Source organism: Carassius carassius, chromosome 4 (genome assembly GCF_963082965.1).
Source record: "Carassius carassius chromosome 4, fCarCar2.1, whole genome shotgun sequence".
Classification (NCBI taxonomy): domain Eukaryota; kingdom Metazoa; phylum Chordata; class Actinopteri; order Cypriniformes; family Cyprinidae; genus Carassius; species Carassius carassius.
Window position 1 is genome coordinate 7301625 of NC_081758.1, and position 24823 is coordinate 7326447.

At 38.8% G+C, this 24823-nt stretch overlaps 1 protein-coding gene across 1 annotated transcript in view; it reads left to right on the forward strand.

The window, feature by feature from the left end:
• Positions 1-24109, forward strand: part of LOC132133135 (neuronal migration protein doublecortin-like) — a 102089-nt gene extending 77980 nt beyond the window's left edge. Inside the window, exons 4-7 of the mRNA XM_059545871.1 lie at positions 14288-14390; positions 19590-19679; positions 23151-23248; positions 23743-24109. Coding sequence (XP_059401854.1) covers positions 14288-14390; positions 19590-19679; positions 23151-23248; positions 23743-23799 — 348 coding nt within the window. The 3' untranslated portion in view covers positions 23800-24109. The remainder of the gene's footprint in view (positions 1-14287; positions 14391-19589; positions 19680-23150; positions 23249-23742) is intronic.
• Positions 24110-24823: the final 714 nt, after the last annotated feature.

Below are 24823 nucleotides of genomic sequence, written 5' to 3' on the forward strand. Positions count from 1 at the left end.
ATCCCAATAATTGTAAGAGTGCATCTAAAATCAGCTTGCCATAAAATATATATATATTTATTATATATTGTAAAAGTTAAATGTTACTTAGGGTGTTATTCTACTACCCATCATTTGGGGGCACTATTGGGCAACATTTCCTTTTTTATGCGTATTCGCAGTGTGGTTTTTTAAATTGCATGTCATGGTTGTTTAGGTATATTCTCATGTCGGTTAATATGTTTGTTTGTAGAAGGACTCCTTTGACCTATCCTCCTTTAGCTGTATCATGGGTGCATTTCCTACTGCTTGGTACATGGAGGAAAATATAAAGGACTCATTGCCTTGTATTGCATTTCCCTAATTTTGGGCCATCGAGACTGGATATTAATCACAAGTATAAGAGCTATTTACATCTGCCTTTCCTCCAAGGTTTCTTCGTTAGCCCTTGGACGATGATAGAAGCATAACCATCTACATTACATTAACACTTCATGCTAATAATATCTGTTAATCTTTGTATACAGACATATTTGTTATTGGTTTTCTTGGGTCATTTCGTACAATTGGTTTATGGTATATTATTTAGGGTTTATTATTGTAACTTTAATTTCTGTTTATACAAGTCAGAAACGAAGCTTTTTTTGCACAGGCCTTTTTAAAGGGTTAATGGTCCCACCTAGTGATCAACTGTAAAAATAACAAATATTACCCCTTCCCGACAGGGAAAACCATCAACAATCAAGAATCTCATAAACACACACAAACACTATAATTTGCTGTTATACTCCATATATCTCCATATACAAGCCAGAAACTAAGCCTTTTTTGCACTGGCCTATCTAAAGGGTTAATATTCCCACCTATTGATCAACTGTAAAAATAACACATTTTACCTCTTCCCAACAGGGAAAACCACCAACCATCAAGAATGCATGATTTTATGGTGTCATGGTTTTGCAATCAAAAATGTCGTTATAATGGAAGTCAATTTATTATAAAAACAGCCACGAACAATAAATGAGGGAGAAAAAAATCTAATGCTGCACAAAAACTAAAAATGCATCAAAGCCAACGTTGTTACTAATCTTTGACATGCCTAAGACTGTGATAAAAAGTAAACAAAAAAAAAATCCAGCCACAATTACTTTTATATTGAAAATGTAATTTTCCCCTGAATCAGTGACATCATTTATGAACTTGGCAATTAAAGAGTTAAAATCTTGGATTAAAAAAAAAAAAAAAAACATTTGGTAGTTTTGATCAGTACTGAGGTGGATTAATAGATTTATGCAAAAAAAAATATATATCTGATACATTCTTACAGCAGTTTAATTGAGTGGATGTTTTCATCCTGAACATAATGAAAGAGTAGTGAATTTGAACAATGCACAAGGGATATATTAAAACCTATTCACAAAGCTGCTGAGACAAACATTTACTAAGGAATAGAGAGAAGTCTTAAGATAAGAGTAAGGGCAGGGATGACTTTGTTGCTATGGATGATGTCAGAATGCTTACTAACTACAGGTGCATCTTGGTTTTTTGGACTATTGTTTCTCATTTTCCTCTTGACAATACCCCATAGATTCTTTATTGGGTTCAGGTCTGGTGAGTTTGCTGGCCAGTCAAGCACACCAATACCATGGTCATTGAACCAACTTTTGGTGCTTTTGGCAGTGTGGGCAGGTGCCAAATCCTGCTGGAAAATGAAATCAGCATCTTCAAAAAGCTGGTCAGTAGAAGGAAGCATGAGGTGCTCCAAAATTCCTTGGTAAACGAGTGCAGTGACTTTGGTTTTCAAAAAACACAATGGACCAATACCAGCAGATCACATTACACCCCAAATCATCACAGACTGTGGAAACTTCTGGGGCCCGTTTTACAAAGGAGGTTAAGTGAAAACTCTGAGTATGTTAACCCTGAAATGAGAGAAACTCTAGGTTTTCTGTTTCAGAATGGGAGTTTTGTCAAACCCGAGAAAGCAGGGTAAGTCAAGCCCATTTCTGAAAGAGAGCTAACTTATACTCAGAGTTAGTTACCATGGTAACTTACTCTATGAACCTAACCTGGTCAGGAGCAGGTTTTCTTTGGTAAACCCAGTGTTTCTTTCGGTCTCCTCCCCCTTTTTAAACACTTCATTAATGCACGCTGGAAAAATGCTCTTCTTACTACCGTATTTTTCGGACTATAAGTCGCACCTAGTTATAAGTCACATCACTCCAAAAATACGTCATGATGAGGAAAAAAAAACATATATAAGTCGCACTGGACTATAAGTCGCGTTTACTGTATTTAGAACCAAGAACCAAGAGAAAACATTACTGTCTACAACCGCGAAAGGGCGCTCTATGTTTTCAGTGTAGGCTACAGGAGCACTGAGCAGCATAGAGCGCCCTCTCGCGGCTGTAGACGGTAATGTTTTAACTTGATTAATTTCTCTTGGTTCATGTCAAATTAATTTTGATAAATAAGTCGCAGGACCAGCCAAACTATGAAAAAAAGTGCGATTTATAGTCCGGAAAATACGGTAAGGGGATTTTTTCTTCTTTTTTTTCCCCCAAGTACAATTATAAAAAATAAATAAAGATTGATATCTATATAAGAAAATTATATAAGTTACTAAGTCTTGTTTCCTGGGGGGGGGGGGGGGATCTAAATAAGTGCATTTTACTTAAGTAAAATTATATGCCAGTGTGGTAATAAAAATAATCTTTGATATTTTTTGAATAATGCAAATAGAAAACTAGATTATTCTGAGTGTCCATTACTAAGTGCAAATCTACTGTAGCTCCGCCCTCCATCGACACATAAGGACAAATAAGACACATGTGAATAACGTGTTTCCATGTTTTGGTCATGGAAAACTAGCTTGTAACGCGATTGATTGGGTTACAGTCCGGCTTTTGCTGACCTCGTTCTTCTCACTTTTCCCATCACATGTCACATTATAATTTATTTTCAATAAAAATGAACAAAATGTTCTAAAAGTGGAAGTAAAGTGCCTAAAAAGTGTTTATTTAAAGTATTTTCTTCTGTAAATAGCATCAAGAGCTACTTGCACTTACAAAGTATGTTAATTCCACTTAGCCACTGCCGTATTTTTCTACTTTATTGGCAGATCATTTGTAAAATAAGAAAAATGCACTTAAAATATTATTAGTAATATTATTATTTTACATATATATTTTGCTCATGAGATACCATAAAATGTTTAACTATTAGTCCTTTAATCTAACATTCTGCCAGTTTTCACCTGGGATATTTTAACAGTGATAAGAATTAAATTTGTATTGAGTCTGAAGTATTCAGACAGCTTTTTGGCAGGAGCTGCTGCCATGGTGAATCGTAATATCAGCGCTCCATTGATAATGGCTTTTTATAGTTGTGGTGCACACGCTTAACTCGGAGTGAGTCAATTTAGAGTTGATTAAACCAACTCATTTAAGCTGTTCTGTAGCCGAAAACGTCTCAGGTTACGAATGTAACCATGGTTCCCTGAGAGGGAACGAGACACTGCGTCCTCTGAGGGGACACTATGGGGAACACCTCGTCGTGACCCGTGTCTGAAGCATACTTTGAAAAACGCCAACGTGTTGGCCGGCGACAGCCTCTGACGTCACTACCAGCGCGACTATAAATACGCGCCCGTAGGACCCGTCAATATCTTCTTCGTGAAGCTTGCGTCCGAAGCATGGCAGGGAGCTAGAGGACGCAGTGTCTCGTTCCCTCTCAGGGAACCATGGTTACATTCGTAACCTGAGACGTTCCCTTTCAAGGGAACTTCGAACTGCGTCCTCTGAGGGGACACTATGGGGAACAGTATACCCACGCCGCCATGCTGAGGGGAGTGCAGACCAGAATCATGGCAAACACTAAGTACCAACTCTACCGCTTTTCTCTTCACCGGGAGTCGCCCCTGGGACGGTCTGACGGCTGCCTTATGACATTATCCCTTACGGCCAAAGGCCTAAGCTACATACCCAACTTATCCTGTAGGGCCCTGGCCCGGGGTACAGCTAAAGGCTTGGAATCACAGAGATTCCTTTAAAGGGATACGGCTAAGAGCCTGGCACTTTCCTCTACCAAGTCTTTGCCTGTCACACAGGGGCTACTGCTAGCTTTCGCAAAAACCTGCCGAAAGGGCTGTCCCCACAGCACTCTAGTAGCGGCGCCCTGTTCTAGATAGGTATCCGAGGATACCTAGGTGGAGTGGTGCCCAAGATGAACGGGGCTTAAACCAACTCAAGAAAGGGCACGAAGCAGCAGCGCGAAGCCCTTACCATCTAGGGATTTTAGAAAGAACGCAGAGACTAGCGTGCGAACTTACCACAATGTGGATTTTAGAAAGTGCGCAAAGACTCCCGTGCACACTTACCATAACATGGATTTAAAATACTGTTCTAAGGAGGGGTTCTCGTGGGACTCTGTCAGAGCAGCTCGTAGAAGAATGGCCCGGGAGCAGAGCAATTGGAGGCCTCAGCCCCTGCCTCAGCAGGATGCCTGCTCTCACAGAGCGTCTCAAACAGTATGTGGTACTGGAGCGCTCTGAAGAACCGGGAATCAGTCTCCCAAGAGAGGAAGACTCCGAGCTCCGAGCAGCATGCTCATAGGTGACCCTTTCAGAAAAGGGGAGCGCTGCTGAACTACCCGAGAATTGCCCACACAGCCCCCCCAAGTTGAGGGGGCTTGGGGGTGTACAATAAGTACACACCGGTTGGATGAAGCCCAAGGAACACTGGGGCGAATCATCCAGAGAAAGGGAACGAAGCGGAGCGCGTAACCCTTACCATACAGGATTTTAGAAAGGGCGCAGAGTCTTGCGTGCACACTTACCACCTTACGTGGATTTCAGAAAGTGCGCAGAGTCTTGCGTGCACACTTACCACTTTACGTGGATTTCAGACAGTGCGCAAAGCGTTAACGTGCACACTGACCACCATGTGGATTTGAGAAAGTACACAGGCAAGCGTGTGTACTGAAAGGTTACCTGACAACCACAGTATGTGGGAGCTCACATTCAGAGAGGCCTGTGAAGCCTGCTACCTGATAACCACAATATGTGGGAGTTCACCTACAGAGAGGCCTAGAGAGGCCTACTATCTGTTACCAGATAACCACCTCAGTGGAAACTGAAAGCAATATGGAACTCAACTCCAGGGAGGCCTGGTGAGGCCTACTACCTGACAACCACAAATCGCGGGAGCTCGCTTTTTAGGAAACGCACAGTATGTGGGAGCTAAATCTCCAGGTAGGCCTGGTGAGGCCTACTACCTGGCAACCACAGTATGTGGGAGCTCACCATCAGGGAGGCCTGATGAAGCCTACCACCTGACAGCCACAATATGTGGGAGTCCACCCAGCCCCTCATGTTAAGGGAAGCGATGCTTGAGGTGTATAACAAATACACGCTGGTTGGATGAAGCCCAAGGAACACCGGGGCGAATCATCCCAAAAAAGGGAACGAAGCGGAGCGCGTAACCCTTACCATACAGGATTTTAGAAAGTGCGCAGAGTCTTTCGTGCACACTTACCACTTTACGTGGATTTCAAAAAGTGAGCAGAGTCTTGCGTGCACACTTACCACTTTACGTGGATTTCTCAACTCCAGGGAGGCCTGGTGAGGCCTACTACCTGACAACCACAAATCGCGGGAGCTCGCTTTTTAGGAAACGCACAGTATGTGGGAGCTAAATCTCCAGGGAGGCCTGGTGAGGCCTACTACCTGGCAACCATAGCATGTGGGAGCTCGTATTCAGAGAGACCTGATGAAGCCTACTATCTGAAAACCACAATGTGCTATTTAGTGGAACGCACAATATGTGGGAGCTAAATCTCCAGGGAGGCCTGGTGAGGCCTACTACCTGGCAACCACAGTATGTGGGAGCTCGTCTTCAGAGAGACCTGATGAAGCCTACTATCTGAAAACCACAATGTGCTATTCCGTAGAAACGCATAGTATGTGGGAGCTAAATCTCCAGGGAGGCCTGGTGAGGCCTACTACCTGGCAACCACAGTATGTGGGAGCTCGTCTTCAGAGAGACTTGGTGAAGCCTACTATCTGAAAAAGCCACAATATGCTATTCCGTGGAAACGCATAGTATGTGGGAGCTAAATCTCCAGGGAGGCCTGGTGAGGCCTACTACCTGGCGACCACCGAACGTGGGAGCTCACCTTCAGAGAGACCTGGTGAAGCCTACTATCTGAAAACCACAATATGCTATTTAGTGGAGACGCACCGTATGTGGGAGCTAAATCTCCAGGGAGGCCTGGTGAGGCCTACTACCTGGCAACCACAGTATGTGGGAGCTCACCATCAGGGAGGCCTGATGAAGCCTACCACCTGATAACCACAGTATGTGGGAGTCCACCCAGCCCCTCATGTTAAGGGAAGCGATGCTTGAGGTGTATAACAAATACACACTGGTTGAATGAAGCCCATGGAACCCAGGGCTAATCATCACAAGAAAGGGAACGAAGCGAAGCGCGTAACCCCTACCGTACAGGATTTTAGAAAGTGCGCAAAGTCATGCGTGCACACTTACCACTTTACGTGGATTTCAGACAGTGCGCAAAGCGTCAACGTGCACACTGACCACTATGTGGTTTTGAGAAAGTACACAGGCAAGCGTGTGTACAGAGAGGTTCCCAAGCATCGCAGAGGCGCTGAATTGTACGGGAGCGGTGAGCTCCAACCCTCTTTTCTAGGCGAGGGGAGCATCACCTGAGGCCGTAAATACAGAGCTTCTTGCCGTAACCACCACCTCCCCGGATGCGCCAAGCGGCCAGGCGGCCCCTCAGGGTGACCTGGCCGGACATCTATGGAATTCCCTGCAGTGCTGTGCCAATTCTTTGGCCACCTAGCTACTGTAAAGGAAACTCACAGAGATTGTTAGTAGACATATAACCACCAGCAACATAACGTCCATAAACAGGTAGAGCAAGGGTTACGTACTCACCCACCCTCCTGTACTGGAGTCCCGCTGCGGGGCGCCCCCTTCTGGTCCGGACCGTCAGTAAGGCGGTTGCTATGAACATAGAACCAACCAAAACATCATAGGTCCAGAAGGAGACTGTTATGTGAGAGACCGTCCACCTAACCTCGATCAGGTGGAAAGCTGGTGGCTACAGGGGAATTAGGCAGGGGAGGACAAAAAACAGAGGTTAAAAACATCCGGAGCTACTAGGTCATCCTACCGCTCTGACCCGGGCGAGGACGCTCCCTCGTCCGAATCACGTCCCTCAGACCCTGCTTACCGTTCCGTGACCCACGGTTCCTCTTGCCCCTGCCCTTAGGCGGGGGAGGAGCGCGAGCCGCAACACTAGCCTTCTGCGCCCCTCTACGACCCTCAGATCGAGATGGGCCAGGACCCCTGAGTTGCTCGGGCTCGGACCTGGACCTTCGTGGAATGAAGGATTTAAAGGCCGCTGAGCGCGCCCTTGCCTCCCTGAACTTCCCGACCACCATCTCGACGGAGGTACCAAAAAGCTCAGAAGGCGAGACCGGAGCATCGAGAAGAAACCCCCTTTCTTCCTTCCCGATGTCAGCCAGGTTCACCCACAGATGTCTCTCCGTCACCACCATGGCCGCCATAGACCTGCCCATGGCGGAGGCGGCCTGCTTGGTAGCTCGGAGAGAGAGGTCTGTGGTGCGGCGCAGCTCGGCTACCTGGTCAGGTGAAAGGCCCTCACCTGTATCCAGGTCCTTCAGCAGGTCAGCCTGGTAGGCCTGGAGCACCGCCATCGTGTGCAGTGAAGCCACAGCCTGACCAGCTGCCGCGTATGACCTGCCATTTAAGCGGGATGTATCTTGGAGGGGCTTAGATGGCAAAGCGGGAGATTTAAGAGAGGACGTTTGCCCCACAGAGAGATAGCAAGCCAGCGTCTCTTCTACAGGGGGCATCCTCTCATAGCCGTTCTTATGCAAGCCCTCGATATTAGCATAGCTCGTATGCTGAAACCGGTGGATGCGAGAGGAAAACGGCCTCTTCCATTCCTTTTCGACTTCTGCATGTAAGTCAGGCAAGAATGGAAGGCTCACCTGGGCTGGAGGGCTATGGTCAGACAAGTACCGTTCAGCGAGGCGACCTCGTGGCGCCACCTTGCTGGCACGCTTCCATGGCAAATCTAATTTTGCCGTGGCGCGATCCATAACCTCTAACAGCTCCTCATACGCGGGACAGGAGGATCGAGAAGGCTCAGCCTCAGCTTCCTCACCACTCTCAGACATCTCCTGCTCTTCCTGGGTAGAACCCAGCAGAGCACTAACTTCAGTGTCAGAATGGGTTAATGATACCACATCTGCCTCCCGAAGTTCGCTCTCTTTCGCCGCCGGAGAGTGTGAAAAGGAAGGTCCCTCTCTACACTCCTCAGCGAGATCCATTTGTGATCCCCACGAGCTCATTCTCCTCCGTGCCTCGGCAACGGCGGGACCTGAGCCGCGGGATCCAGATGGCTGTCCCTCTTTCCTCGAAAAGAGAGACAAACGAGAGTGGAGCTTTCTCAGAGAGAAACGCTCGCAGTGCACGCAGACCGCCCCCTCAAGGACATCGCGCGCGTGCTCTTCGCCCAAACAAGAGACGCAAAGAGTGTGTGTGTCATCGGGTGTCAGATAACGCTGACACGGATGCACACACTGTCTAAACGCCTTGCTAGTGGAAGCCATGATGAAAACAGTAATAGATCGCTCTTACCGTCTTGGTCGTTTCTCAGATGCACGCTTCAAACAAAACAGCCAACTGAAGACGAAGAAGATATTGACGGGTCCTACGGGCGCGTATTTATAGTTGCGATGGTAGTGACGTCAGAGGCTGTCGCCGGCCAACACGTTGGCGTTTTTCAAAGTATGCTTCAGACACGGGTCACGACGAGGTGTTCCCCATAGTGTCCCCTCAGAGGACGCAGTTCGAAGTTCCCTTGAAAGGGAACTCAGAGTTTCCCTTCTCATGGTAAGTCAACTCAGAGTTCAAGTTTAAACTCAGAGTTGGTTGAACCTCCTTAGTGAAACGGGCCCCTGTACTTCAAGCAACTTGGACTATGTTGGACTAACTTGGTGGAGCTTCTCCACCTTTCGTCCAAACTCTAGGACCTTGGTTTCCAAATGAAATACACAACTTCTCATCTGAAAAGAGGATTTTTTTTGTGTGTGTGTGTTTTGCTTTTTCCAGTTTTAATCATTAAATGTAATTTTATTAATTAAAAAACATGTCTAATTAATTAAAAGCATGAAACGTTTTCCCATCAATTAAATATTACATCAAATATTAAAAGTTTAACAAAAGGTGCCCTATAAATTCTTATTTTTTTCTCACTATATTATTTATGTTTTATTGTTAACAAATTCTGTTTTAGCATCTCTAATTATTTGAATGTATAAACAACTTAATTGATTTTTTTTTTTTCTTAAAGTGGCCTTATGAATTTTTTTCCCTTTTTAAATTCTGTGTTGTGTACTTTCTGGTTATCAAATGAAGGCATAAAGCATACATTTAATTTATCAGTTATCTTTTAATTATTGAAAATTAAGCAAACTTTATTTTTGGCAAACAAAGGGTATTTACTATTAAAATTAATACATGAAAGAAATCTTGTGTGATTAATCCTTAAAAAATAATGTTTGTTTCATTTTAGTAGTAGTAGTAGTAGTAGACTGTGTACATTCTACAGAAAATTGTACCAGACTTTTATTTTGATGGGATGCCGCTAATACCTTTACAGTTCTGTGTATGTGACATGACCATAGACTGTATAAAAACATGGATATAGTGTCCGTGACCTCACCCATAGGTTTTTCAAGCCAAAAATAGACGGAACTGGCCGTCGCCATCTTGGCAGCACAACATAATTTAAACGAATGCATTATAAAAACAATTCACCCCCCTCACAGTTGTCATGAAGGGCAAAATTAGCTATATAGACCAAAATCATTTTTTGAACCAGGCTGTAAACATTCAATTAAATTCAATTCAAGTTTATTTGTATAGCGCTTTTTATGATACAAATCATTACAAAGCAACTTTACAGAAAATTACATTTCTACAATATTTAGTAGTAGCTTATAAGTGGTGACTCAGTTTGTGCATATGACAGGATTTTTCAGAAAAATTAATACAAGACGTAGTCAGCCAGATGATTAACATTATTAACAGCAATTATTATATGATGCAATCACACTTGTAGGAATATTTGTTAGTTCTGTTTGTTGATTCAGGGTTAGCATCATCTAGGGTCCTCTGAGGGGTCAGCATCATCTCTTCTCAGGTGTTCTGGATCCAGACTGGAGCTTGTGTAAATCCTAGTTACCACGGGCGAAACAATCCCGTGGCGAAACAGAGAAACAAATAGAACCTTCATTAGCATAGCTGCTGTTCCAACAAAGTAAAATTAATTAGTTTAACCAAAGCTAAAGAAAAAGAATGCGCATTTGATCAGATGCAACTGCAGTCACAATTTAAGAGTAAACATGTTTTTTTTCTGCTGTAAAATTAGGCATTTTAAGTTGGGGAGTCTATGGGATTGACTCCCTTTTGCAGCCAGCCTCTAGCGGCCACTCAATGAATTACTGTTTAACAGGCTAAGTCACTTCCATATGAGCTTCACGAGAGAGATCGGGAGGTTGCCGCTTGGACATGACACTAGTTTTACTCAAATCAAATGGTCAGATGCTCATAAAGTGACTCACAGAGCAGTTCTGGAGAGGTTGTTCATGTGTTTCCATCCTCAGTGAGACGACAGACGCTGAAATCACCGCGAGCATCAGATGGACTTCTGTGTAGAAAATGAAACCGCACGTCTGTCTGTTATTTGAACTGTAAGAGACATTTTGCTACCTTATACTGTGTATAATGTTGCACTGTAATGCACATGGTGCATATGTGTAGACCTGTTAATACATATGATGTCAAACTCTTCTATTATGTATTTTATTTATTTTCTTTCTCTTAAATGTTACAAAATTGAACTTAAGATGAGTTTTTTTGCCATTGAAATGGCAAACTAGTGTTTCAAGTTCACTAACTTCAATTAAACTACCATCTGTTGGGAAACTGCTTTAATCATTTATGAAATTCAATGGAAGTCAGCACACTGCAAATCAGCTAAGACTGTAGAAAGTACAAATAGAATGCTTGCAAATGTGTTTGTAATGCAATGGGCAGTTTTATTCTGTATCTTTATATGTGCATTATGCCCCACCATTTTTCTTTGGGAACATCACTGTTTCCATGGATTCATCTCGTACCTCAGTCTACCCCTGCCCTTGACCTTTGACCTCTTTAACCCTGACGTCATTCAGTGCCCTGTGGGGGTATGGTAATGAGCAAAAGGTTTGCATAAACTTGGATTTATATTTTGTACTGGACTGGATGTGTCTGAGAACAATTTAAAGATTATGTGTCCCATGAGGCCTTCTTTAATGGCCCATTTTTACGAGCATTTCTGACACATACACACACACACACACACACACACACACACTTGCCTCTTGGGATTTCCCAGTTTCTCATTTAATCAGTACAACCCAGGAAAGGGTCTGGGGCAGCAGGCACAGGAGGCTTGACTGCCACATGATTGACAGGCGTATTGTCTGCATTTAAATATTAGCTTGGATAATTATTAGAATCCGTAAGTAAATATCACACTGATAAGACAGTAAAGAGGTTTAACAAGATATAGTAGTTTTTGTTTTGCTTTGTCACACAGACTCCCACCTTTTGTTTTTCAGTGCAGGAAAGATGAACAGGTTATGATATGTTTTTATTTTAGTATTTGCTTATTAGTGATAATTAGCAGACTTATTTTAATTTTGAACACCCAAGACAACATCCTCATAGCAACATCCTTACCAAACCTTCAGAACATCCTAACATCTACATAGCATCTGTATATGCCATGGCAACCAGACAAAACATCCTAACACTATTGTACAAGCAAGCATCAGTTACTCTTCAGAAAATATATATGTAAAAAATCTGTTGTTATTTACTTGTTTAACTTTGATAATTTTATTAACTGATGCATTATGTGATTGTCATAGTATTGTAGTAATTGTATTGTTTTTATATACAGTTAGTATAAATACTTTAAATATATACAATTGGTTGGGTAATATTAGTTAGTAATATAATAATAAAAAAAATTACAATATACTACTACAACTTAATAATAATAATAATAATAATTAAAAATAAATAAAAATAAATAATAATAATAACATAAGACCCTGGGACAAAAGAGTTTTCTTACATCTATTTATCCTACATACAGTATTGACAGAATGTAGCTACTATCAAATGGGAGCAATTTAAATAATTTAAACAATGACTTGCTAGGATCAAAATTGGGCATTTTTACAACTCTCCTCGAATTAAGATTTTGTCATATGTACTTAACTTCTGGGTACAAATTTGTCCCCAAAATATGGTTTGGTAGGTACAAGTATGTAAATACAGTACAGACCAAAAGTTTGGACACACCTTCTCATTCAAAGAGTTTTCTTTACTTTCATGACTATGAAAATTGTAGAGTCACACTGAAGGCATCAAAACTATGAATTAACACATGTGGAATTATATACATAACAAAAAAGTGTGAAACAACTGAAAATATGTCATATTGTAGGTTCTTCAAAGTAGCCACCTTTTGCTTTGATTACTGCTTTGCACACTCTTGGCATTCTCTTGATGAGCTTCAAGAGGTAGTCACTATGAAAATAAAGAAAACTCTTTGAATGAAAAGGTGTGTCCAAACTTTTGGTCTGTACTGTACATAAACACATTCACGCGCGCTGACACACACACACACACACACACATGTTTGTTTTTGTGAAAAGTGGGGACATCTCATAGGCGTAATGGTTTTTATACTGTACAAACTATATATTCTATCGGTCTTCACCAACCCTACACCTAACCCTCACAGGAAACTTTGTGCATTTTTACTTTCTCAAAAAAACTCATTCTGTATGATTTATAAGCGTTTTGAAAAATGGGGACATGGGTTATGTCCTCATAAGTCACCCTCTCCTTGTAATACCTGTGTCATACCCATGTCATTATACAGAGTTGTGTCCTTATATGTCATAAAAACTAGAAAACACACACACACACACACAAACACATCCAAGTATGCAGACACGCACCCTGCTGGCCAGCTGTTCACAGCAAGGTCAGCATAGATTAGCTTTGTCATATATCAGTGTGTGTGTATGTGTGTTAGATTGGAGTGATAGACTGGGTTTGGCCTCTTTACTGGTGGTGACCTAATTTTAGCAGAATGTCAAATTTCAGTCTCCAGCAACATTAAAAACATTTATTTCCTTGCTTATGAACAACTGAAAGACCGTAGTAAAGTCATAGACGTAAATGTGTCTGTGTGTGAACATCAAACAAACTGCCAATGCATGGTAGAGATGCATGCTAAAATGTTGCCTTACAAAAAGCCAAAGTCAAAAAGGGACAAGCTCAGCACTAGGTGATATTGACCAAGCAGGCTTGGTCACGTTTACCACAAAATGCTGGGCTGTGTGTGTGTTTTACTATGTTTTAAAGTAATATACCGATGGGCACAAAATGTGAATGTGTGCACATTTTGTTGTAGATTAAAATCAACTTAACACATACAGAATGACTACAGTAAGAACACAGGAAACTGTAATAATCAAAATATGCAGTTTACTGATAATCAAAAACAACTAGAAAAGGACAGAAGTGTATGTGAGTGAGAAAAACTGCAGCAATTAATGGCCAATCAACAGTTATACATTTAGTACTGTTACGTTAAATTGCTTTTTTTTAAGTTCAGTGAACAATTCTGAATAAATATTAAATAAATTTAATTTAAAAGCAAATTTTTTTTGTTGTTGTTGGTGTTTTGTTTGTTTATTTGTTTGTTTGTTTTTTTTCCAGTGAAAATAGTCACTCTTTGGTCAAAGCTTTAGATTTTAAACTTTGTAATAGTGAATCAAAAGGATTAAATTGCTGCTGTTTATCAAATGCCATGTTTGAATGGTTTCTGTGAGAGAAAACACTCAGCTGAAATTTTCACTTTTAAAAGAACACATTCCTTGTTGCAGGCAGTTTCAAAGTTCTCTAAGTTCTCTGGTATTTGCATTCAGATAATGCATGGTACTTGAATGATGGGCATGCTCTCTTTCATGACTGCATTCCAAACCAGCACCATTGAGTTACATTCCTTTAAATTCCATTTATAGTAATTTATCTTAAAAAAGGGCTTCACTGCCATATCTTAATTACTTAATTACAGAAATACAGTTTTTCATATATCTTTCTTTCATGTTTATTTATTTTAGGTCACTTGCTTGCAAGATTTCTTTGGTGATGACGATGTTTTCATTGCCTGTGGACCAGAAAAATTTCGCTATGCACAGGATGACTTCTCCCTGGATGAAAACGGTTGGTCATAGCATTTAATTATTAAATGAGAAATTTTAAATATTGACAGTCACAATTTATTTTAAGGTGCATTTCTCACTATTAACAAACCATTAACTATGACATTTGCCTCAATATACTCCTAATTTGCTGCTTGTTAATGGTTAGTAAGGTTGATGTTAAATTTAAGGATTGGATAGGATTAAGGATGTAGAATATGGTCATGCAGAATATGTGTTATAAGTACTAATAAACAGCCTGTAACACTTTATGATACTTTTTTGTTAATTAATATATCATTAACATATATTATATAATGCTTAACAGATTGTTAGTTATGTAATATTTCAATATCTAGAAATATGAGCTAATGTGCTTATTGATATTTACTAATATACTTATTTAACATAAACTAATGATTAACAGATCATTATTTAATCTAAATTGAAATGCTTAAAATGTCATTAAACATTCCATTTCACTTTTCGAAAATTCAATAAATCATTATGAAACATTATATAATGCTTAATGGGTCTTTGGGTAATGTCATTACACTTTCAATTCATATGCTCAAGCTAATTATTTTAAAAGGAATTATAATGATTACTGATTGATTTAACAATTAAGCTTTTAATCATTATGTATGTTTGAATGCTAACAAATGTCATGAAACTTCAGTTCACGTATTACCTATTATGTAAAAAAACCTTAATTAGTCATTTCAAGCTTTCCAGAAACTATTTATGTTAACTTATTATTCATTAACTCAATCACAGTCTGTAAATGACACATGTTGGTTGGTCCTTGTTGGTTATGTAGACTTCTACTATTTACACATCTTAAATCATGTATTAAATATTTGTTCATGTTTTTGCAGTACCCAATCTAAAGTGGAAACTATTCATTGTTTATAAACATTTACAAATCATTAGTAGGTTTATGAGAAGCCATCTCAATGGCAAAAAGTGTCCCGAATTACCTGAATTCACCCTATTTACACATTTTTACAAATAATTTATTAATTATTTGTTCATGTTGTTGCTGTGCATGATCTAGTTGAAACCATTCATCATCTGTAAGTGTTTATAAATGTTTACTAATCATTTAGTACCTAGGACATTGGACTTTTAGCTACTATAATGTACTCCAAGCATAATGTTTGGGTAAAAGGTGATTAGTTAAGTGTAGCTTAATGCTTGCTAAAGACATAACACACATTGTAATTTGGATGCAAAACATATTTTGCCTCAACACTAAGAATACTGCAGTATATCATTAAACAGGATATTTCTTGATTCGTACATCTACAGGTACACAGCTGACCCCTTAACCCTATCCATACTACCAAACCTCTTTCTAACCTTATCCATATCACACCTCAATAGCAGCAAAAGTATTGTGCATTAACAAAAGTTTTTAATCATTGTATAACATCTGTTAAAATCATTTTTAGATTTTTATAATATGATATTTTCAACATATGAATTGAAAGTTTAATGACATTTGTAAGCATTTTAATTAATATGAAATAATATACTGTTAAGCGTAAGTTGATTGTTAAAATAAGTTTATTAGTTTTACGATCACCAGCTGGAGTGCCCATGAGCTTCTCCAGAGGTCACTCACTAGTCTCCTGAAGCCAGACCTTTAGACTGAAGGTCTCGAATTCATGGCACCTTTCATTGGCCAAGGCATCGCCCATGAGGCCGTTTGACCGACATTTCAAACAACCAGTCTGAGTTCGTTTTGTTTATCGTCACATTTCGAGGCATGGAAATGTCACCACAATAACAGACCGGTATGTGAAACTCTGACATATTTTAAAGATTCTATGCTGTGAACTTTAAATATTTCACATACTTTTGAAAATCCAGCGTTTAGTTGATCCCGATAAGTGCTCATCGTCACAGTTGTAAACACAACAGCTTTCTTTTTCATGAGAGGATACAGCGCCATGGTATCTTTGTTTCCAGGTGGAACGTTAAAGAATGCGACACACGTATCTCGTGGAAATCCTGTAGAAGTCAACCAATCCAATGACGACTTTGATACTCTTGAAGTTTTTACACTTTTTTGTCCCATATGCATCAGATGTTTAGCCAGCAGTCTGTGGGCCCGACGTCTGAGGCTGAGACTAATCCCTCATTAACTACATTCCTCATTATCCTTTGCCTGGATTCTTGCTCACTGATTGCATTTACCTGTGTCTTGTTACCTCCATCAGTCTCACATTATATAAGATTCATTCACACACACACACACACACACTTGACTCAGTATTCTGTAGCGTGGACTTGTGACAATGGGTCGTGAAGGGTGTTATCGATTGTCTTCTGGACAACTGTCAGATCAGCAGTCTTCCCCATGATTGTGTAGCCTAGTGAACCAAACTGACAGACCATTTTGAAGACTCAGGGAACCTCAGGAATGCTGATCTGACAGTTGTCCAGAAGACAATCATTGACACCCTTCACAAGGAGGTTAAGCCACAAACATTCATTGCCAAAGAAGCTGGCTGTTCACAGAGTGCTGTATCCATGCATGTTAACAGAAAGTTGAGTGTAAGGAAAAAGTTTGAAAGAAAATGATGCAAAACCGACCGAGAGAACCGCAGCCTTATGAGGATTGTCAAGCAAAATTCAAGAATTTGAGTGAACTTCATAAGGAATGGACTGAGGCTGGGGTCAAGGCATCAAGAGCCACCACACACAGACGTGTCAAGGAATTTGGCTACAGTTGTCGTATTCCTCTTAAGCCACTCCTAAACCACAAACAACATCAGAGGCGTCTGTAATAACCTGATTATTCAGTAAATCGGGATATTGTGTTTTTTATTTTATTCACAAAAATGTATTTTATTTCATTATAATGATGCATTAAGGCATTTTACCGTATTTTATTAGGTGATAAGTAATTACGTAATTTCATAGTTTTAATATAAAAGTTAAATTATGCATTTGCATATATTGTTAAAAATTTTTATAATTTTAAAGAGAAATTTATAGGTTGTTTACAAAGAAAAAAACCCAGATATATTTCATTTGTTACTATTCCATGATGCTTTGAGTGTACTATGGGAGAAAAATGGAAGCGTAGAGGAAGAAAGATCAAGAATCGCGGAGGACTGAACAGGTCATGCCAATGTGTCTGGGGAAAATGGTAAAAAGTGCTTAGAGCCACTTTTCAGCAAGCCTGGAAAACTGATCCTTGCTCTAGTCGGCCGCCGAAGAGTTCGCGGACAACTCGCGTTGTGAGGGAGTGAGTTGAACTGTTCCCAAAGATGGAGCTGAGAGAGCTGCATACATTCCTCGTGCATACATTCTGGGTTCCTTGAAACGTGAGGACGGGGATTTTCTTCGGACTGGTAGGATTATTGTTGAGGTGTTTTCAAATGGATATGAGCTCCAACGCGCGCCAACGCAAGCTTGCATTAAACATTAAGAGTGCACTCAGGTTGACTTTTTGTGATTAACACATCTAAGGGTTTAAAATATTATTTCACATTTGAACAGGGAAATTGTATGACCTGTATTTTCATTTCAATAATACAAAACCCTAAAATGCATTTATTGTGTGTGTGCTTGTCCTTTCAGCACTGTAAAATATATTCACAAGATATTCATAAGAATGTCTCTTTTGCCAGTTTGTTATTTAGAGTTTAAAGGGGGCAAAAACTAAATAGTTATTCCATTACCACAACGAGCCGGGTGGTAAAAGGGTTACACGTCTTACCTGGGCTAAGGAGAAGAAGAACTGGAATGTTGCCCAGTGGTCCAAAGTCCTTTTTTTCAGATGAGAGAAAGTTTTGTATTACATTTGGAAACCAAGGTCCTAGAGAGGAAGGGTGGAGAAGCTCATAGCCCAAGTTGCTTGAAGTCCAGTGGTAAGTTTCCAAAGCCTGTGATGATTTGGGGTGCAATGTCATCTGCTGGTGTCGGTCCATTGTGTTTTTTGAAAACCAAGGTCACTGCACCCATTTACCAAGAAATTTGAAGCACTTCATGCTTCCTTTTCTGCTGACCAGCTTTTTGAAAATGCTGATTTCATTTTCCAACAGGATTTGGCACCTGCCCACACTGCCAAAAGCACCAAAAGTTGGTTCAATGACCATGGTGTTGGTGTGCTTTACTGGCCAGCAATTCACCAGACTTGAACCCCATAGAGAATCTATGGGGTATTGTCAAGAGGAAAATAAGTAACGAGACCAAAAAATACAGATGAGCTGAAGGCCACTGTCAAAGAAACCTGGGCTTCCATACCACCTCAGCAGTGCCACAAACTGATCACCTCCATTTCCACGCCAAATTGAGGCAGTAATTAAAGCAAAAGGAGCCCTTACCAAGTATTAAGTACATGTACAGTAAATGAACATACTTTCCAGAAGGCAAACATATCACTAAAAAAAATTTTCTTTTTTTTTTTTTGGTCTTATGAAATATTCTAATTGGTTGAGAATTGGTGGGTTTTTGTTAAATGTGAGCCAAAATCATCTAAATTAATAGAAACAAAGACTTAAACTCCTTCTGTCTGTGTGCACTGAATTTATTTAATATATAAGTTTCACAATTTGATTTGATTTACTTAAATAAATGAACTTTTCGATGACGTTGTAATTTATTGAGATACCTGTATACTGCTTTTTGCCTGCAATAGGAGCAGCATCACCAATGTTGAAGATGTTTCTTTAAAACTCTAGGTTTCAAATCTACAAAATACATAGGCTTTAAAGTAGCTATATTAGAATTTGTATTGTTACTATACTAACAATACAAGAACTAACCAACAAAACAGTGTATATATTTTTTTTATTTCCATTTTGCCTCCACTTAAAAAAATGGTAGTGTACTCAGTAATTTTACAAGATTTTTGCTTTTTTTTTCCATTCTATATTTTCTTTAATGGCTGTTCACATGTTGTTTTGACTGGATTTCTTAATGTCTCTTTTCACTTTTCAGATTGTTTTATTGGCACATAAATAAATAAATACATACATGCATGCATACATACATATATTCATAAAGTTGATAGTGTTGTTTGTATTTTCATGAGGGAAACGTGGGGTGAGGGCAGAATGTTTTTCAAGGTTTTTTTCTCATGTCATGGAATCTGTCAGCAAAAGTTGGTGATTTCTCTGCCTTGTTTTCTTCAAGTATGCCTTTTTCATTATACCTTTAAAGGCATACCTTTACTTTTTATTTGTCTCTTTTACTTTTGCTGTAGAGTGTCGGGTGATGAAGACCCCCAAAGGACAGAGAGGCTCTACTAAGAGTCCCGGTCCCGTGCGACGCAGCAAGTCTCCGGCTGATTCCAGTGAGCCAATAATTATGTGATTCATGTCAGCTCAACATGTTTAACTCCATAATGAAGCTTAACATGGAAGTTTAGTAGTTAATTCCACATCACAGCTAAAGCACCACAATTTCTTGCATTGATGACTGACAGGCTTTTTACAATATTACACTTTGTTTTATTCTAAACAGCTTCTCCATGATATTATATTATATTAGCACACTTAATTATTAAATTATGCATGATTATGAATTATCTGTTCATGTTTTTATTAGATTTTTAGCTCATTGTCACAACTTGATTTTTGTTATTCTTTAATAATCTCATAATTGCTCATATTTGTGTTTTCTTTGCACCTGCCTGTGCAATTAATGTTCTGTATGCATAAATGGCTATTACTTTCAAAATGACTTTAATGCATGATATAATGCAATTTATTTCATACACGCATTGCTACTTCCGGCAAATAAGCAGAAATATACCCAGTGCAGCAAAACTGTAACAGTTGGTTAAAACAGGTGACTAAGGGTTTGTTTATTTATTTATTTATTTATTTTCTTCACTAAATGTGGGTTACAACTACATACAAAAACAACTTATATTGCAGTTTTGGGTCCAATTCACCATAGCCTAATGAAATTTTAAAGCTTTAAAGCTTTTGCTTTGAAACTAACTGAAGTTCTAGCTCACTAAAAAACTGTCTTTTAATATGTTATCTTTGACCTTTCAAGCCACGGACAGCAGTCATTACTTGTCTGCCATCTTGTGGTGGCAGAATCTCCATTTGTCATCACCATTTTTGTTGCTTTCTGGATTAATAAATTGTACATTTCAAATGTGTATATTTGCTAAAATTGTATCAAATTGAATAATTATTAGGAGTAAATTATTATATTTATACTTCAAAACTAAAAGCCAAACATTGACAAAAGCAGAACAGAACAAATAATGATTTCATTAGGTTTTTAATTAAAAGACATGAAGAAAATATTAGTTTCAACGATATTTGTATGTAAGAATAGCTCATTTGTGCATGCTAATTTTTTTTGCATGGCCTGTGTGCTTTAAATTAGAATATATGTATCACTGTATCACTGCACACTTATTGGTGGACTAAACGCTTTTTTAATCTCTTTTAATTTATTTTCATGTTTCTTTGTCTCACCCCCCTTGTTTTAAAATCCATCTTGTATGTTTTGTATTGCACTGCTCTCTCTTTACAAATAAATGAACAGACATTTTGAGATTTTTTTTACTTTTATTCCTGTCTTTACAACATCCCCTTTTCTGCTAGTTATTAACTTTTCATTCTATATTTCACATCATTATTTATTTTTAAACGGAGTTTAAAGTTATTGTTATTAGGCTATAACATTACATGTGTACTGTATGTAGCTCATGGGCATAGCGTCAGGGTATGCAGGTGCATATAGGCCTGGGCAGATCTTTTTTTTTTTTTAAACACCAAGCAACCAGCACCAGACAGTGAGCATATTAGTGATACTGACATGACTTTCAGCCAAGTATGTTGACCTATACTCAGAATTCATGCTCTGCATTTAACACATCCAAAGATGGACAGACAGACACACACACACAAACACACACACACACACACACACACACACACAGCAGTGGGCAGCTATTTATGCTGCGGCACCCGGGGAGCAGTTGGGGGTTCAGTGCCTTGCTCAAGGTTGTGTTATTGCCAGCCCGGGATTCGAACCCACAACCCTAGGTTAGGAGTCAAACTCTCTAAAAACTAGGCCACGACATCCCTTCTTAAATAAACACAATTTGAAACTTAATGAGTTTCACAATATAAATAAAAAAAATGTAAGATAAATGTGTTGAAAAATATCCAATTGTTTGTGTGAAGAGTGGAAACTGGAGTGTGCTTTGAAGGACATGGAGGTGCCAGCGTGATCACTTACATTTTTCTTTCTCTTAAAAAGAAACTTAAAATGCACCTTTTAATTTTACTCATGAAGGTAAGAGTATACATCATTCGGAACTGCAAAGTGTATACATTTATTTGTGTGTACTCACAATATCAACAAAATGTGCTTTTGTAAAATTAAGAAAACAAACAGGTTGGCTTTTTGCAGTCTCGAGCTTGAGCAGGAACACTTCACAAAAACTGTACCGAAACTGATCAAATACTTGCATCACTGAAATTAATATTTATAGAATGCTATAAATTACTACTACTACTACTACTACTAAAAAAGAAATCAAATAAAAAATTTAAAACTCTTTCATTAGCCTATGCAATCCGTAAAGAGGATTTTCTCTCTAAAGACACATCCAGTGAGTAGATAGCGAGTCAGGATTGTCAATTTAATAAGATTTTGACATCCAAGCTGTCATTCTTCACATTTAATATGAAAAACAGCAGCAAAATTTAGACTTATTGATGTTTTGTCATGCAATTTTTTTGAATGTTACATGTGTGCTCTATGTAGCTGGTACATTCTTTTTTTCCTATAACAGTATTATAATTTTAGTCAGGAAACACTCTCTTCTTATCAAAAAACATTTTTAGCAATATAGGATTGTTGATTTCTTGAAATATACTGTAGGTTCTTCACATTATTTGCTCTTTAAATCACCAGGTATATATATAGCAACAAGACTTACACATAGTATGTGTTAACTTGAAGCCAGCATAATAAAAATTGTTGGTTAGCCTTGTTTGTGAAAGTTCAAACTCGGAAGCAATCCACACCGAGACATTCATCTACCTAACACAGAATGCCCACCACTGAAAGACCAATTTATCACAAATTTTTGTACAAAATAATAAATGTTAAATTTGGACTTTCACAGATGCAGCGGATAACAGTTAAGCCTTGTTTTGAACTGGGATCATCCCTTTTAAAGGGTTATTGTGTGACATCTGGCAGTAAAACCTTTTTTGAAATCTATTTGAAATCCTTTTGCTTTTTTAAGTGTAATAGATCGTGAGCACATAGCAAGGCTAATCTAGAAAAAAAATCTGGACCAGTTGGGCATTTAATTAGCACATGAAAGGCTAAGATCAGCACTTTTAGAAAAGTTTTATATATCGGCTTATCCAGGTTTTCCAACATTGACTGGCTCTTCTTCCCTTTGCTTTATTCATTAGCTGAAATGTTTTCAAGGCTTAGCACCAGGTCCTTAGTGTTTTTTTTTATTGCTTAAAATGAAAGCTCTGTTTTTGAAACAGCCTTTAGTACTTGAGTACACACGATCACACTACCCTCACATATAAACACAGCTCGTGTGTATCTTAGCAACCTGCACTATTCATAAAGAAATGTGTTAATGAGTTCCAGCATACAGATACAAACACTAGCAGCTGGCTAGACAACAGCTGACAACATGATTACACACAGTAGGAGGGGAGACGCTGTCTAACCCCACAATTTGTCTTTTCTTTTACATTAATATTTCTGTTTGTGGCTCTCCATCTATCCCTCTCACATTTTCACTTTTTCTTTCTCTTTCTAGCTAATGGAACAGGCTCCAGTAGTCAGCTCTCTACTCCCATCTCTAAGCAATCACCAATCTCTACTCCGACTAGCCCCGGCAACACTCGCAAACAGAAGGTAATGTTCTGTCAGTTCTTGTATCTATGTAGGTTAACCACCTAAACCACCAATACTCCCTTTTTCCTTTCCTGAATATGTTTGGAATGGCATGTTAACATACTATTTTAGTATTTTCTTTTTTGCAGTATGTTTATTTGCACAAAAATGCTGTGTGACCAGAGCACACTGCATGCTATACTCTATTCCATAATGCGGTGCATTCAACTTAACCTTCATTTCCAATCCAGTATCATATAGCCTGGAAATGTTTGTTGTCCTTTTATAACACTTTTTTGAGCTGTTTTGAACAGCAACAGCCATAACACACAATGTCAGATTTAGACTGATCCTGTCTAACTGATATCCGATCCAACAAAAAGTACCTTCAACAGTATAAACAGCATTCTAGTATTCCATTTTAGACACAGCCATACTCTAAATTATTGTATAAACATAACTCTAATTTGGCTTTATTTCACCTTGTCTTACCCTAACCTGTCTTCACCTCTTAGGATTTATTCTTGCCTCTGTCTCTGGAAGATGATGATTCACAGGGGGAGTCCATGTAGACTCTTTCCACTTTCCATATGTCAATCAACATGCCAATCACAGAGGTATCTCTGGTGCAATCTGTCTTGAAAACATCAACATCACCGCCCCAGTGACCAGGGTGAACACATCACCTCTTCTGCTCCTTGGCCATCAGGCTTTAGACCTCAAGGGTTTGCAGTGATGGTCAGTGTACTATTTGCTGCTTGAGAATTTGTTATATCCATTTTCGTTTTTTTTTATAATAGATTTGTAGTGACTGGTGAAAAATGGCATATGCGGGGCATATGCTGCAGTTTGTATTATAACAACAAACACCTAAATTTGTAAACATGATCTCATTTTATATATATATATATATATATATATATATATATATATTTATGTGATCAATTTGAGAAACTTTAATGTTAATACACACCAGGTCGGTCTAACTTTTTAAACATCCAACCAATAATTTTTACTTTTTCATATTGCCTTTTTTAAAAGCTTGGTCTTAAGAATTCCAAGCAGCAAATAGTCATTTTTACAACAGTGTGATAGTTTGACTTCTACAAAAATGACAAGAAAAAAAAAAATACTACAACATTAATAATTTTTATTATTCTCCTTTTGTAACTCTATCTCTGTCTACCTTTATTGCTCTCTCTCTCTCTCTCTCTCTCTATGTGCAATGGTTTAGTGTGTTTTAAAGCCATTAAGGTTGAAATTGCACCCACAGAAACTGAAAATAATGTGTACACAGCCTACTCTAAGACACCAACATCTATGTTTTTACACTGTTGCAATGTCTTTAAAACATAGACATAATGTTAAATGTCCATGGCTCCGAAGGTAATGGTAAGACTTTAATTTAAGGAACAATTCTCACTATTAACTAGCATGCATTTTACTAGAACATTGGCTGTTTATTAGTACTTAAAAAGCACATATTAAAGCATTATTCTGCATGGCCATATTTTAGATCCCTTAATCCTACACTATACTTAAATTTAACAACTACCTTCCTAACTATTAATAAGGCAACAAATCAGTTTATTGAGG